The 17,762-nt window shown below is 40.5% G+C and overlaps 1 protein-coding gene and 1 long non-coding RNA gene across 2 annotated transcripts; one reads left to right on the plus strand and one right to left on the minus strand.

Moving 5' to 3' along the window:
- Positions 1–1,806: 1,806 nt before the first annotated feature.
- LOC136764149 (uncharacterized) lies at positions 1,807–3,171 on the minus strand. The gene is made up of 2 exons (XR_010821156.1): positions 2,938–3,171; positions 1,807–2,169 (listed from the first exon to the last, which is right to left on the minus strand). It is a non-coding gene; the product is annotated as an uncharacterized LOC136764149 (long non-coding RNA).
- A 6,986-nt stretch (positions 3,172–10,157) lies between these two features.
- On the plus strand, positions 10,158–14,082 carry has1 (hyaluronan synthase 1). Its single transcript, XM_066717958.1, has 4 exons — positions 10,158–11,260; positions 11,374–11,599; positions 11,836–11,968; positions 12,788–14,082. The coding sequence occupies exons 1-4, from the start codon at positions 10,349–10,351 to the stop codon at positions 13,461–13,463; spliced, it is 1,947 nt and encodes a 648-aa protein (XP_066574055.1). The 5' UTR covers positions 10,158–10,348; the 3' UTR covers positions 13,464–14,082.
- Positions 14,083–17,762: the final 3,680 nt, after the last annotated feature.

The following is a 17,762-nucleotide window of genomic DNA, read 5'->3' on the forward strand; positions in this document are numbered from 1 at the left end:
AACACATAACAGAGGCAATAAAGTGCAGTTAATTAAAGGATAAGTTGTGTTGATCTTTTCCTATTTACCCTTCAAATTTTTCATTTTTACTACAGGTTTTTGTAAACCTCAATGGATTTGTCCATTATGATTAATCTTTCCTCATTATAGAATCTGGGTTTAAAAGTTGATTTATTCTTATTAACAGTTTAACTATTTATCAGTAAAACACTATAATGGTCAGACATTTGTTTATTTATCTTTTTGTGTTCACTTCATGAGAATACAGCATAATTTTTTTTACAGGTTTACAAAGTCAGATCTGGCCCTTTGGACCTGGCTTGCCACCTTTTAACTTAACGTTTTTAACTTAACATTTATGCGATCTTTTCCAGAAACATTTTTTGTTATACTGGTTGAAAGTCTCTTCACAATCAATAATTTAAGTGGTCTAAATGTATATATATATATATATATATATATATATATATATATATATATATATATATATATATATATATATATCTGTGGAAGGGACAGGACTAAAAAAGGATCGTGATAGGATGTCCTTCCTGTCTGTCAATCTATATTTGCATACCGCCGCGCATTCTTGTTCATGCAGACAATCACACGTCATCAGCGCGGGAACTTTTACGCTAGTTATTATTGTAATGAGTAACCTATGAATGAGACATGAGGTCATCTGAACCCGCTGCGATCGATTCCACCCACACGTCTCTCCTCCTGGCGCTGAGACTCTGCTCTGTGTGTGTGCGCATGTGTGATAGAGGGGGCGTGGCTTTGGAGACGCCTCTGAAGGGAGGGCTGCTCTATGCTTTCAAAGCTAGCTTGCTAACTGCTGGCGTCTCAGGATAGCATACCCTAGCTTTAACTGCTAGCGTTAGCTGCCCCAGGACTGTCTCCTGAGCAATGTTAGACAGTCACAGTGGGGCTACCTTTCTTTTAGTCTTAACTTAGCGTCCCATAACTTTCCATAGTAAATGCTACACATACCAAACTTCAGTATACTTACCTATGCCTTTGTTCTCCTTTCCTGCACCAGCAAAATCGTCTAAATAAAATTAGTTGAAGGTGTCTCCATCCACCGTCTTGCTAATTTTGGGTGCGCTCACTATTCACTCTGGTAACAACACGTCGGTGAACAGTGGTTCCTCCCCGATGTGGACTATTCCACAACCACAACAATCAGAGGGATGAATGCATGATATAAATAATTTAGCCAACATCAAAGCAATGTAAAATTATAGTTATTGTTAAGAAAACTACTACTACTACTTTTAGACAATTAATAACAACAACTTATCACATTCCTACTCTGATGGGGGTGGCCACTTAGATTCTAGGGGTGGCCCATGCCACCCCGGGCTACCCCACCATCCCCACCCCTGCATAGCAGGCCTCACCTTAACTACAGTTTTTTTCAATTGCTAACAAGTATCAGTCAATACTGAAGCAATTTTTCTAAACTCTTCATACAGTCTGCATTACCATGCATCTTGGCCAAACAGTTAATCTCACCTCCAAAATTCACTCAAACCACCAAAACACTTCATACATGTCTCAAAATAAGCTTGTTCGACCATAACACTGGCAACAATTCTCACTCAGAAGGCATTGATTGTCACTCATAACACACTGACCTAAAAAACACGAACAACAGGGAGCATTGCATAAATGATGAACTTATATCTTTGAAGTTTGAGTGATTTTTCACATAAATCAGTATTTCATTATAGAATAAAAAAACACATTTTCACTTTATTGTACTAAAGTATATGTACTAAGAATGAATCAGAAATGCAGCAGTTTGCTTCAATATCCTTTATTTGTTCTATATATTTGCATATAGTAATTTACTTGTGAAAAATAAAAAGTTGAAACAAAAAACAATTCCTGAAATTCCAAGGCTGCAATAATAAAAAACATCAACAACATGTATAGTATAATCACTCATACTGTGCAGTACTGTGAGGGTCTAGTTCTCACTCTCCTGCATTTGGTCACAAGTTCTCATCAACATCACATCCTGTCTTCTCTGGCGATGCATCTTGGAAAGTATCTTCTGGAATGTCTAATCCATTCCTGGCAGTCTTCAGGAGAAGTGTCTCCACACCCCGCATTTATGGCATCCAGTAAGGACATCTGGTCATGTGGAAGGTGGTCATAAACCTACGAGAATAAAAACAGGACACTTGGGTAGGCTTTCAGCTGAAATTACCATCAGCTGTGTTTGTAATTTTTACAGTTTTTTATGATCGCTAGGACCTATTTCTCAATACTTAGGTCACTTTTTCAAAAGTCTTCACACAGTTCTCCTAACCAACTTTCAGCTTGGCACAGCAGTTAATTTCACATCCAAAATGTATTAAAACTACCAAAACACTTCATACATGTCTCAAATCAACTCATTCTTCCATAACACTAGCAAAAGTTGTTACCCCACAAGCACACTTTGTCACTCATAAAACAATTGCCTAAAAACACTAACAACAGGTAGCATTATGCAATGTTTTCTTTTGTAAAATGTATTTACAAAACAAGAATGACACCTCTCTACTGTTTAGAATTCACTGCAGTATATGTTACAGGAATGAATCAGACAATGCAATATGCATCAATATGTTTTATATCATTTTTTGGTTTTGAATGATTCTGAAATACAAGAATTTGTATATACAACATCTACCGATACACATACAGTAGCAATGCTAGTCAACCCTGTCTTCTGCATTTGGCCACAGGTTCTCATCTCATCTCACATCTTATGTAATTTTGAGCAATACACCTAGGAAAGAATCTTTTGGCATGCCTGGTCCATCCCTGCCAATCTTCTGCAGATATTACAGTAGTTTACATTATACCTAAAAACATGCCCTTATATGCCTCTGCCTGTTTGATTTTGTTCAAAACCAGTTCTGTATTTTATAGTCACCTTACCTGGACATATTGGTTCCTGAGTTGCTCGTTCAGAATTCCTCTCAAAGGGGACAGTGTACAACTGCTTCATCCTGACTTGGTGTTGATTCAGGACTCTAGAAATAGTTTGTTATGCTTACATTGTGAATATTTCCAAATGTGATGTTGTCTGACAACACTCTGTCCCGAATCTCTGTGAGTTTTATGCCATTGTTTCTGATGACCATATCAATGATTGCAGTTTCCTGCATAGCAGTGAAAATTCTACCTCTCCCGCCTGTGGGAGGTAACTGTTGGGTCCTAAGCAGAAATACAAAAACAATTACACACAAGTGGGTTTGGAGGCTTTGCTAAATTTACTTCTGTAATGTGCAGGTCAGCCCTTGCAGAATGCACATCTTAGTATTTCATTTTTTAGATTTGGAATATATTTCAATACAGTATTATACTGTAGAAATGTAGCAAATTGCTGTCTTATTCAATGTTGTGTTATGTTAGGTTTTGAACTTAAGTTTTACAGTTTTGTGAAAAGAGTATGTAAACATGTTCAAATTGGCCTGTAGGTTTTGGTGGTGGTTGTGTCTGTGAGAAAAGAATTCATGTGATTTGAAAGATGTTGTAATTGAATGCATTTTGTGCCAAAACAATGAAAAATGATCCACAGTTTAGCCCACATAGACTGCTGTTGTGCTCCCTGTGTGAAGAGTTTTGAAAACGTGACCTAAGTATTGAGAAATGGGTCCTAGCGATTGTAAAAAACTGTAAATATTCTGCTAAGATTTTTTATATATTTCAATCTTGTTACTGCAGAAATTGCACCACATTTGCCATCATTATGTTTTGAATGTGTTTTTAACAGTTTTGGGAACAGTTTGTTAGCATTTGAAAACATGTGCTGCAAATATATATAGTTTTGCAGTTGGTGGAGTATGAATGAGAAAAGAGTTAATGGATTTCGGAGAATGTGGTCATTGAATGCATTGTTTGTGAAAGCAATGAAAAATTATTCACAGTTTGGCCCACATACACTTCTGTTTCGCTGTGTGAAGAGTTTTGACAATGTGACTTTAGTTTTGACCAATGCATGTTAGCAATTGAAAAAAACATGTAAATTAGAATATTTGTTCAGTCAATAACACACACTCCCACAAGTGTGAATCTCTACTGCACATGTGCAAATCCTCATTGCTCAACTGTTCAATCAGCAATCAGTCCATAATCACAATAAAAGTGAATTGGTGTTGGCTTGAAAATTATGTAATTTTGTTTGACAAGACTAACCCAATTGATTTTGGTGTCTAGTGTAGAGAGTTGTGTTTACTGTTTTGCAGAAATGTGCTTGGCATTTGCATTTTGTGTTAAAGCAACCATAAATTACTTACTGTTTGGCAAGAATGTATACTGTTCTGCTCATCTAGGTTATGGTGTTGATCATTTGGACTCAGATGCGCAGCTTGTCTACAGACAAGGCAGGCAACTGCCTGAGGCCCCAGGCCGTTAGGAGGCCCCCAAGGTTATTTATAACATAACCTAATGGTGATGAACGCTGGTTTCAGGGCCCCAATTGGAATTTTTGCCTAGGGCATCAACAGACTCTAGAGTCGCCCCTGTGTAAACCACACTTTCATTCTCGTTCACTCAGCAAACGAGAAAAACTATAAAAACACAACTGGCGCCCTCTTGTGGTGGAAAAATATAAGAAGCGCTTCTAAAACAGCGAGGGAATTTACTAAGAGAGGTACTGTAATACATATATAAGTATATGCTGTAAAATATAAACTACTGTTCTGCGCTTCACACATGATTTCTGTTAATAGTGTTTTATGTAATCGTCCAACCCTGATCCTGGAGAGACACAGTCCAGTACATTTGTCTGATATGTTGGTAGAAAAATTGAAAATACTTTGAGATTTAATTCTGCCGGGTCTATTTCTCTGTCGGCTACAAGAGGGCAGCAAAACGCCAGTTATAGACAGCAGATATGTGGAACACGATCCTACAGTCAGGAACAGAACTGGTTTCTGTTCAAGGTAAATAAAGTAAAAACATGTTTAACTAAATAAAATACAAAATAAATGCTAAAATAAAAAATACATGTTGAAATACAGAAATAAATAGATACATGTCTATGTATTTATTTATTTCGACATTTAATTATTTCAACATGTATGTATTTATTATTATTATTTTTAATGTTTGCATGGATATTCCTCCATAAAAATCGATGTTATCTCTAAATGGGCAGCAGTATGGAGTAGTGGTTAAGCCTCTGGACTCTAGAGCGGAGGGCTGTGGCCTCAATCCCAGGTGGGGGTTACTTTTGACACTACCCTTGAGCACGGTACTTTACCTTGACTACTCTAATAAATTGGCAGCTGTACAAATGGGTAAAATGTAAAAAGAAAGTGATATTCTGTAAAAATTGTAAGTCACCCTGGATAAGGGTGTCTGCTAAGAAATTGAGTAATAATAAATGCCTAGGAACACAGACAGACTCTCGATGACTAAAGTATTGGTATCTTTCAACTGACATTCACTTCCATAAACTTAGGTACTAAGAAATTAATTACTGTGATCCAGATGATTCTTACTGTTGTTGAGTGAATTTACTGTACTGTCTCCCCCCAGGACCAGGCTGGAGACCATAATATAATACATTAGACTTTCAACGAAATACAAAATCTGTGTTAAAATCCTAACGGGATGTATTTCAGGGAGAACAGTTGGGCACAGTTGAGCAGCGTGCGGGTCTAGGATGCTGCAAACGGGCGCAGCTGTGCCTTACAGGGATCAAAGTCACATGGGACATTGACATAGTGTTGTGGCATATCGGTTCGGACTCTGGAGTGGAGGGCTGGGAGACACTGCTGTTGTACCCTTGAGGAAGGTACTGTAGATTTATCCATGGGTAATTGAAGCCCTATTCAAACTGGTTTCGATTCAAACGAATCCGGTTCCGTTTGTTTGCTTTGAAATAATGTATCAGTCAGTGAGCTGCTGTCCACACTTGTCGTATGTCAGTTCGAACTCGGGTTCGTTTTCATGGTTCACTGCCGTGTTTTGTCAGGACTCAGATCACTTGTGTTCATATTGCAATAATCAAGTGAGCTCGGTTCGTTTTGTATTAATAAAACACCGGATATTTACATTTTACATGATTAGTGCATATACGAAATGGCAGCATAACGCGTACAATAACAATATATGATGGTAATACAGTAACTACATACAGTAGTCCAAATACATTTGACCAACCAAATAATAGGCCTATAATGGGTGCAATCATTCTGCGCAGATCTGACCAGCAAAGCAATTCAGTTTCAGAATCTGTGACACAGTCTGAATAGTGAACCGTGAACGCACCCAACTGTCTATTTAAACAATACAACAATAGGCTACTATACTTGTGAATATTATAATCAGTGTTGCAATGATGAATGGTGATTGTTTAGCCTATTACAAAATATACAACAGTAGTGCGACATCCACTAAATATCGATCTAGGAGTATTTTACTGCTACTGCTAAACCTTTAAAAATATAGTACTAGTTTACAAAATACAACTTTTGTAACAGCAATTGGTTATTTCTGACACTTATTTTCTCAAACAAACAAAGGTACAAATACGCCGCAAAATGAATGAAAAATGACTCGCTTCGGGGCATCTTTAGATCAAATTGTACGTTTAATCTATTCATGTTAACTTTACTTGTATTTTATCCCATTTAGAAAAAATGTCATAAATAACTTCGTGAACAATAAGTAAATTAACAAACCCATATAAATGCGCATGTTATCTTAACTCGCTGGCTCTGTATACAGTCAAAACTACACGTTATTGGGTGACATATGAGGTTCGTTCCTGATTGCAAAAGAACCGAGACCTTCCAGTGTCAGTTTTTCAAGCGAACCGAACTCGGTTATTTTGCCAAACGGAAAGTTCGTTTCAATTCGTTTGCCAATTCACACGCTTCCCCAAACGAACCGAACCGCACTGAATACGAAACAAACCTCTACTATGAACGAGCCCCGAAGGGTCGGTACTATGATTATTTCTAATAAGAAACGTAACAACAACAACATTGCAATTGAGGACTACAACACCTGCCAAAGCGATAAGGAGGGATGAGGCAGGACGATGAAGTGATGGAATGAATGAAGCGGCCGGGGCGTGGGTGGCGGTATAAGTGCAGTAGCAAACCATGCGTTGGCCATAGCAGGAGAGACCGAGAGAGAGAGAGAGCATCCTCCTCCGACAGACGCCTAAAGGTAAGTGCTGAACCGCCAAAAATTACAAATTATCCATCCATCCATCCATCCATCCATCCATTTTCGAAAACGCTTATCCTTGTGAGGGTCGCAGGGACTACAATTTACACACACACACACACACACACACATATATAAAGCAAAGCGGCCATTCTACAACGCGTTAATGAAGTCGCGATGCAACCGTCAACTAATAACAATAGCAACGGCAATAATACATTCATTATCCAGAATAGGCTACTGAAGAAGAAGAAGAAGAAGAAGAAGAAGAAGAAGAAGAAGAAGAAGAAGAAGAAGAAGAATTTGATTGATGCATAGTAGAAAGTGGATTCTAACAGTAAATTAAATCCAGATTTGTACTTTTACATTTGCTGGTATATCAAAGTTTTGATTTGGTCTAACCCTTACCTTTAGTCTTGAAGTTTTAGGGCCGGATTAAATCTAAACTTTGACCCACCCGCTAATAGCAAACTGAAAACCTGTACGGTTACTTTTCTGATTAGAAGAAAGTGGCATCTATCTAAAATTGAAACCGCAACTCAGTACGTCTGCAGTTTTCAATCAAAGTTTTGTCAAAGTTTTGGTTTAATCCCAGCCTTATCTATCTGGAGCGAGTCTTGACTGTATTTTGACGAGGTTTATTTACCTTTGTCTTGCGTACTGTGTAAGATTTATTATTATTATTATTATTATTATTATTATTATTATTATTATTATTATTATTATATAAGAATGACAAAAGTGCAGAAGTAAAGTTCATATCAAATACAAAGCATACATCCCAGTTCAATAGGTAACAAGTGCAGACATGATGCGGTCTGAGCTACAGGGAGGGGGGCAGAGGAGAAACCACAGTAAAACAACAGCAGATCTGTCAGTATAGGAAGCAGCAGGATAAGGAAGCGCAATTCTATAAAGTGTGAAACTACAGGAGTGCTGAGCAGCTCAGGAGAATAAACTGCTGTATGACAGGGACAGTGTGAACAGATGTGTCTGGAAGAATCGCCGGACGGTATCCTCTCCACCGTCTCTACAGGTGCAACGTTTATTTTAAAAGCTTAGCTATAATTAAATAACTGCTTTTTGAAGTTTATTATCATTATTAGAGTGTTATTATTATATAAAGAGGCTAAGTGGATCGAGAAATCGTGTCCTCAGTCCAGGCTCTCGAGCGCAGACTGTATAGAGTCCAATCATAAACGTCCGCGATGATGTAATTTGAAAAATAAAACGTTATTCACACGTTAGCCGCTGCAACCTGCCTCCTCACACGGGACCACGGCTAGGGTAATAAATACGGTATTATGTATGGTATGTATGTATGTATGTAAATATTAATGTATTAATTTAGTGTATTTATCAACAATATGTGCTGTACTCGACTCCCGCTATGACTGAGATCTGAAGATAATTGATATTAAAATTAGTATATAGCACTAGTAGTATGTTAAATGCTCAAAAAGTTTAGTAGGAATTATTGAAAGACTGTGCTAGAAGGTAACACACCTATTTTTAAACAACTCCCTAATCTGTTATTACTTACTTACTTACTTAATTAATTAATTATCATACTAATCATGATATGAAAAGTTCAAAATCACCACGTATTCGTTTAATAATCAGGGAAGGAACGAACGGATGATGGATGAATTAATGAGTGAGTTTGGTGCTCGTGTTTATATCCATATTCATACGTTTTTGTAAAAACTGAACTTGAGTTTAATTGTATTTGCATATTGCTTCTTGTTTGTTACGGAAAAAATGAAAACACAAATGAAGACAATATATTATGATTATTATTATTATTATTATTATTATTATTATTATTAATGAATAAGAAAACTATTTGCGCTGACAATCTCATAACTCTGTTCTGCCAGAGACTGGGAGAGACGCATTACGTGATTACGTGACACAGAAGTGACGCACTGAGTTCCTAGACAGCCGCCACTAGTCATCATTAACTCAGCTGCGTCTCACAGTACCCAACAGCACAGAGCGGACAACCAAACGGTCACTATATATTGAAAATATTATTCAACTACAGTCTACAGCAGTAGCAACCCAGTGCAGTGCAGTGCAGTGTCTCTGCAGCAGGGCAGTGCAGTTAGGGGAAATAATCGCCCTCTGAATCACCTTCAGTTTCTGGAATTAATTAACTATAGTCTAAAGCTCATATTAAACAGATTTAATTGGACAACACACCCGAGATGATCTAACATTTACAACAGGACTGTCCACACTTTAACACCACACAACATTAAACTGCTTTTCTTGCATACAGTTACACACAGACAGAGGCGCAGTGGTTAGGGAACAACTGTGAGAACCCGTTAATCCAATTTCTTATGTGTACATTATTATTATTATTATTATTATTATTATTATTATTATTATTATTATTATTTTAAAATATATAATTTCCTGGAGTTAAACGGTATCAGAGTAGAACGAACAATAAGTAGGCTTTCGAAAATACAGTGGGTGAGATTAAGAAATTCAAAGGAATTTGGCAACTGTTCTACAGGGCCTTACTGTACCCCTCCCTCCCCACCCGCTCTCGGCTGCTCATACATTAATGCATCAGTACCAGCCAGTCTGCTCTGTGGGCCGAGACCGATAGGTCAGCGTGGCTCGGAGCGGAGGGACAAGAAGGGAAGAGACAGATAGAAAGAAAGAATGAAAGAAAAGAAATGGAGACAAATAAAAGATTTCCCATACAACAGGATGGAGGAGGAGAAATCAGTCTGCTTCAGGACATTATTATTATTATTATTATTATTATTATTATTATTATTATTATTATTTGTTTTTATAATTATTGCTATTACTATTACTGGTTACCATGACCCTGTACTTTAAGATGCTGTTATTATTTCTATATATTATTATTGTTATTATTATAATGAGTTATTGTTATTCATCCATTTGGCTCCCACATTGACACGATATCAATATCATTCACCACGATACCATTACATAACCGTCCCTGAGTTTAATTAATCAGCTCAAGAGATGGTTACAGGGACTTCATGTGATCAAAAGTAATTGGACCACACTACAGTACCACATTGCACTAGACTACACTGCAGTATATCATGCTACATTACAGTACACAGCACTGGGGGACTGTACAGTTGACATCACTGCCAGAGTATTCCTAATGCTTTCTTTCTCTCTCTCTCTATCTCTCTCCCTTTCATATTCCTCTCCAAGACAGCTAACAAAACCAGGACAACGACAGCAGCAACAGCAACAGCAACAGCAACACCACCACACCAAAAACAAAGAGAAAAAAGCGACAAACCAGCAAAGACCCAACACCAACACCCCTCTGCCCCCACAGAACCACCACCTCCCGCCAAACAGAATGCAGGGCCAGCGGGTGCTGAAATGGTTGAAGGGGACCCTGCGCTGCTGCAGGACACTGGGCTTCGCAGTAGCCATGCTGGGCTTCCTGATCTGGGCGTATGTGTGGGGGGTGCCGATAGCAAACTCGCCCTACAAGCTGGTCTCCTTCGGCATGTACGGTCTGCTGTTGAGCCTCCATGTGCTCCTGCAGAGTCTGTTTGCCTTCTTGGAGCACCGGCGCATGCGAGGCGAGCAGGGTGGGCCAAGAAGGGGGTTGGCAGGGACGGGTGGAGGTGGCTCGTCTAATGCCAGCTGTAGCAGGACTGTGGCGCTAACCATCTCAGCCTACCAGGAGGACCCGGACTACCTGAAGAAGTGCCTACTCTCGGTGCGGCAGCTGCAGTACCCAACAGAAAGCCTGCGGGTCATCATGGTGGTGGACGGGAACAGCAGGGAGGACGCCTACATGATGGACATGTTCCAGGATGTCTTCAGGGACAAGGACCCTGCCTGCCTGGTCTGGAGGCACAACTACCACGCTTGGGACCCCAGGACAGGGGCAGCGGAAGGGGAGGGGTCCGCAGGGGTGGACCCCCAGCGGGCGCAGGTGGAGGAGCTGTTGCGGAGCCGGAGGTTCGTGTGCGTGATGCAGCGCTGGGGGGGGAAGAGGGAGGTGATGTACACGGCCTTCAAGGCGCTGGGCGGCTCTGTGGATTACGTGCAGGTCAGTACACCGCAGTGTAACACAATACAGTGTGATAAAGTACAGCACAGTGCGGTAACATACAATGCAGTAGAGTTCACAACATTAACAACAACGAAAACCTCGCCCCTCAGGTGTGCGACTCGGACACCGTGCTGGACCAATGGGCGACGCAGGAACTGGTGCGGGTGCTGGATGGGGACGAGCGGTGTGGGGCTGTGGGGGGAGATGTGCGCATCCTGAATGCAGACGAGTCCTTCGTCAGCTTCATGAGCAGCCTGCGCTACTGGATGGCTTTCAACATTGAGCGCGCCTGCCAGTCCTACTTCAACTGCGTCTCCTGCATCAGCGGCCCCCTGGGTAAGGACTGGGCCCTTTGTATAGTCCCCTATACAAAGGGTTATATAGGGAACCCTATATAGGGTTCAATTAAGTAATTGAGAGCTCAGTTGGAACAAAAACCAACAGGGTAGGTGGTACTACAGGAAAGGTTTGAGATCCACTGCTATAGTCCACACAGCACTGGCTCCAGTCCGGCTTTATGGTTTGTTGGCTGTAGATTTAGGATTTTTCTCTCCCTCCCCCTTTCTCTGTAGGGCTGTACAGGAACGTCTGTCTGCAGCAGTTCCTGGAGTCCTGGTATAACCAGACCTTCTTGGGCTCCCACTGCACCTTCGGGGACGACCGGCACCTCACCAACCGCATGCTGAGCATGGGCTACTCCACCAAGTAAGGCCCCGCCCCCAGGTCTCTTTGCCTTTAGAATATAAACCCTTCTCTTTCTTTCACTGAAAGAAACTTCCCTCTCTCTCCTTAATGCAGTTACAGTCTATTCACCCCCTCTGCCTCTCCCATCTGTAAGGATTTTTCTGGAATGAGAAACAGGCTCAAAAGTACAATTTTCCATTTTATTGGAAACCCAAAATCAATATACAATACTATAAGTTCTCCAAAGATCTCTGGAAGAGATTGCTTAATATGGCACTTTTACACATAGAAATACACACACAGAGACAAACACACAAATTGTCTGCAAACAAGTGTCTGACATCAGCGTTGAGTCAATTCTCTGCTTAACAGTTGGTAACACATGTTGGGAGCTCTCTGCAGAGACACTCAAAATCCTGTTGGAAAACCCACATTGCATATATTGTCATGATAGAACAGTCAATTTGCCAGGTCGCTACAATATGTTTTTGCAATCTAAGCACCTTATATTTAGTTTTCCACCAATCACCACTAACCTATCCTTATCTATGAAGGTTTTCTTTCTTTGGACATTTTAACAACCTTTACTCCAGTCCTCATAAATCCATTACTACAGTTTAAATACCTCACCAGACTTATTTGCTCTTTAAGATCATAGATAGCAGGTCAAAGAGAGAAATATTCAGATAATTTCTCACAAATAATTAGAAACACAAAATACATGTTATATTTAATTCTTAACTTCCCTTACACCTCTTTTCCCTCTCCCTCCTCTCCCTCCCCTCTCTCCACCCTCCCACCTCTTCCCACCTCCCCACTCCCCACCCACCCCCTCTCCAGGTACACAGCGCGCTCCCGGTGCTATACGGAGACCCCGGCCCAGTTCCTGCGCTGGCTGAACCAGCAGACGCGCTGGACCAAGTCCTACTTCCGCGAGTGGCTCTACAACGCCTTCTGGTGGCACAAGCACCACCTGTGGATGACCTATGAGGCGGTGGTGACTGGTGTATTCCCATTCTTTGTGGCTGCCACCGTTATCCAGCTCTTCTATGCGGGCAGCCTGTGGGACATTCTCTGGGTGCTATGTGTCATCCAGTTGATCGGGCTGGTCAAGGCCTCTTATGCCTGCCTCCTGCGCAGGAGCCCTGTGATGATTTTCATGTCCCTCTACTCTGTCCTCTACATGACCAGTCTCCTGCCCGCCAAGTTCTTCGCCCTGCTTACCATCAACAAGAGCAGCTGGGGCACTTCCGGGCGCAGGAAGCTGGTTGGTAACTACATCCCCTTGCTCCCACTCTCCATCTGGACGTCCATCTTGGTAGTGGGCATGACCTACAACACCTACAAAGAGAGCCAGCAGAACTGGAGCACAGAGGTCAAGCGGGAAGAGACCACCTATCTGCTAGCGGGACTCGGGTGCTACCTCGCCTACTGGACCACCATGCTCCTACTATACTGGATCTGGTTCCGGAGGGCCTGCTGCCGCCGCAGCTACTCGAACGACGTCACTGTGTGAGGCTGGCTGATTCAACAGAAGTGGGGGCAGAGGGGTGTACTCTTGGATGGGATTGGACAGTCTGATATTCAGGGTGTCCTGTGTCCTGCTGCTGCTGTGTGTTTAAACCAGGTCTAGTATTGTATGGTACCACACTGTACTACCACAGATTGTATTGTATTGTACATTACTACATTTTACTGTAACCTAATGTATGGGACTGTACTACACTGTACTGCTCTGTACTCTGTACTACACTGTACTGTTTTGTAGTACATTGTACTGTTGCACGAAGGGATGTGGGAGCTGTGTTCACTGGGGAGGTGTTGGTATTATTACAATCACACAGGTACACATACAAAGTACACTGTGTGGGCAGAGTGTGTTACTGGCTGGTTAGTGTAGTGCCATCCACACTGGCAATAGATTGTCAATGCACCACTGCTCACAGGCGCTTCTGTTCTGGATTGTACCCGATGACAAGACTGTGGTATGCATTTGCACATTTTATATTTATTTATTATTTGCAGTGTGTTCATAATTATATTAGTTTCCACTTTTACAGAAACATTTGCTATTTATACTCTTCATTTATTCTGTATTCGTATCTTTAAAATGTATGTGTTCACAAAAATAAAAACCGTCCAATATATTTCTAAAGAAAACCGTGGTGTGGTCTTTATTGAGGAAAGAGGGAGAGAGTACAGGGAAGAGAGGTGGAGAGAGGGGGTGGTAAGGCTGACATCACGAAAATCTGAATGAATAAAAAACAGACAGGTCTTAGCTTCATCCCTAAAGCATGCAGGGGTTAGATCTGGCATAATTACCATTACGTCTAGAGTTTATAACGATCATCTGTCCATAACGAACGGTAGACAAACTGCAAAGTTATCATATTGATAACGGCAGACCGATAAAGATGGCGAATGAGACTGCATTGTGGCCCTTCCTTTGATGCAGTTATTGCTTTGCAGTGGGGCTCTGTTTGGCAGTGACGCGAATGACGCTTGATTAACATGTGCATGTGTTTCCCTTCAGGAGCTCCCTCAGGCAGACGCTGAAGTGAGGCAACAGGAAGTTGAGGATCAGGGTGGGACGGCAGCATGCAGCCCAACTCATTTCCCAGCTGCAGCAATCCCTGACTAGCGCTGGGCGTTCACTTTGATCTAGCTGCTGGTTTTCATTAACCCCCCCCATACAGGCACACCCATCCCCCTACCCCCACTTGTGGGCAGTTATGGGCTACAGTCAACTGTGTGGGAGAGTTTAAGTAATCCTTTCTGCTGAGAACAAACCAGAGAATTAAGGGAGGTGCATTGAATTCCTTGTGTGCCACCCTGTAGTTTCTGACTGACTGATACACACCATACTGTACACCACTCAGGGCGGGACAAACTCTGTCTCTCATACACACACACACACTCTCTCACACATACACATGATGATGGTGGTGGAGAGCGCTGTCTAACATGTTGGTCCAAAATCTACCATAGGCGTTCAATTGGATTGAGATCTGGTGACTGCGAAGGCCATAGCATATGATTCACATCATTTTCATAATCATCAAACCATTCAGTGACCCCTCATGCCCTGTGGATGGGGGCATTGTCATCCCATCAGGAGAGAAATGTTTCACCATAGGATAAAGGTGATCATTCAAAAGAACTTAGTAATGATTTGCAGTGACCCTTCCCTCTACCTAAGGGGACAAGTGGACTCAAACCATGTCAGGAAAATGCCCCCCACAGCATAACAGAGCCTCCAGACCCCCTCACTGTAGGGGTCAAGCAGTTAGGCCTGCACCGGTCTCTTGATGTCGCCACACATGCACTCACCCACTTGTTGAGAATATGGTGAAGGATGACCATATCTCTGTAGAGCAGTGCCTATGGTTTTTGCACCACTGAACTCTTCTCTTGCCATCTTGATCCAAAATTGAGGTCAACTGGGCCTGCTCAGCATTTTTATAAATGCCACAGAGCATGATAGGTTGTTAATTCCTTAATTGTATCATGCAGTTTTGGTGGAAGAAAGTTTGGGGTTGGCAGTTCTAATCAGAATTTATTACGTGCACAGGGAAAACAACAGAACACGGTACCCAAAAATATTAAGCAAGTATAATAGTGTTTTTCAAACTTTTCAAGGAAGTTCAAAGCTTATATATCCATTTTGGGACATACCCTTCAAGGGGCTTAACATTTTACAAACAGTGTCTGATTGCTCATTTCTAAGAACTATGACAGTTATTTCATTGGCATTCTAAACTAAGCCTTCCCATCTCATCAATACTATTATTATTACTCATGAATAATAATCATTAACCTCAAAATTGCCAGCTGCATTGGAAGGTCATTTTAATTTAATACGTTGCAAGAAAGAAATGTAAGTTGCTGATTACCAAGAAGGGAGTAACAGAAAAGTTAAGAGAACATTTTCCTTACAAGAATGCAGGCAGTTAAAGTTACTGAAGAGAGAACTCCAGGGTCACAGCACACAAAGGACAAAGGCAAGATAGGATTTCTATATTTCCTCCACACAGTACACCTGTTTGGAGGCATCTGCATTCGTTATGTTCCTCCACTCATTTATTTAGGTTTTTCCTAATGCAAATTGTAACTTAAGGGTTTTTGCTGCATTATACACATACAAATGCTTAATTTCCATAGTTGCAAGCTGTTACCAGAAAGTTACAGTCTAAATAAACTAATGGCAGGCTGCCATTTGCTGAGGTGGCATTTTTGTTTGTCGTTTCACTTCCTCCATGTGCCTCGACTTGCTGTGTGACTTGCTTGCTGACATCTTGACTTGTCAGTGTGAAGAAAACATGATCAAAATACACAATTTGATTAATAATTATAGGTATGTAAAGAGTTGTTTTCATCATTAAAATATATTATCACTTTAGTGTTACTATGTAAAATTAACTTATTTTTTTATGTAACCTGGAGGTAACATTGTGCAATTATGACATAGGGTGATATTAAACTTAGTAATGTATTGCCATTATAATAATGATTTACTTTTTTTAGGCCTTCCAGTGAAACTGAGTGAAAGTTGTTCACATGCAGGCACTTGACAGAAAGTTGGATTGGTGCAATATTAGGTGTATTCTGGAGGTGCCCCAATAGAAAGGCAACCTACTAGATGTTGACCATGTGAAAGAACTGAAAGAGTACTTTAGGCAATTACTAAAGCCAACTATGATACAGCACATGTTAGAGCAAACTAACCTGTACTTTGTTCAATGTGACCCAAGCAAGCCACTCAATCATTGTTATCATTATTATTTATTTCTTGGCAGATGTGCCAGGGCAACTTACAAAACATAAGCGCAATAAGTGCAAAATGTCATGATGAAATGGAACAGTCCATTGGCATATGTTTCTATTTGTCTGTGTTTGGTCTTTCACAGTCCTGTATGTACTGGAAAGCTTCCAGTAGAGTTGATTTTATGGCCAATACAAATGCAATTGTCAAACAATATTCCAAATAAAAGAGAACAGAAAGTTAGGACTGATTTAAATCTGTCCAGAGTGTTTCTGCATTTCATGAATTTTCTCAAATTAAAATGTTTTTCATTCTGTAATTGAACAATGTTAATTCCAGGTAACATACCTACAAATATTTTCCTAAAATATGTGTGACTTTTTTTTCTTTTCTTTTTTCCCTCAGTATAGACCTATTTGAATAAAAAATATCATTTCATAATGTGTGCAATAGAGGGTTAATTTGTCACCCTTCTCTCCATATATATAATAAGTAAGTTATATATTTAATTAATGTATAACTATATAATAAATAATAAAAATAAAATAAAAATGTATCAAAAATGAAAGTGAAAAACTTATTCTAGAAATTTGTAGAAAGGTAATTGAAAATAACTGAAATAGCTTGGGTGGATGTGTCCATCCTCTATGCAATAGCAATCCTAAATTAGCTTAGGTGTAACCAATCGCCTTCAAAATCATGTCAACATCAAGTTGAGTCTTGATTCACATGATTTCAGGATAAATTCAGCAGTTCCTGTAGGTTCCCACTGCTGGGTCGTTGTTGAAAGGCAATTGGGTAGGTCAGGCTTTGTGCTGCCTTAGGTGATTAAATAGTTATATATTGCCGTCGTAATGAAGGGTTGAGCTCCCAGAGGGCCCAAGGTATTGTGTGAGGGGATGGGGCGTCCCTGGGGGACACACAAACCCTCTAATTACATTACTAAACTGTCACAAAATCCCTCAATTAACCTCCAGACTACGGCACTCCAATTTTTGATTATGGTAAGGGAGGAGAACCTCATGTCATCTCATTTACAATTCCCAATGTAGA

The sequence above is a fragment of the Amia ocellicauda genome, chromosome 12, assembly GCF_036373705.1.
Source record: "Amia ocellicauda isolate fAmiCal2 chromosome 12, fAmiCal2.hap1, whole genome shotgun sequence".
NCBI lineage: Eukaryota > Metazoa > Chordata > Actinopteri > Amiiformes > Amiidae > Amia > Amia ocellicauda.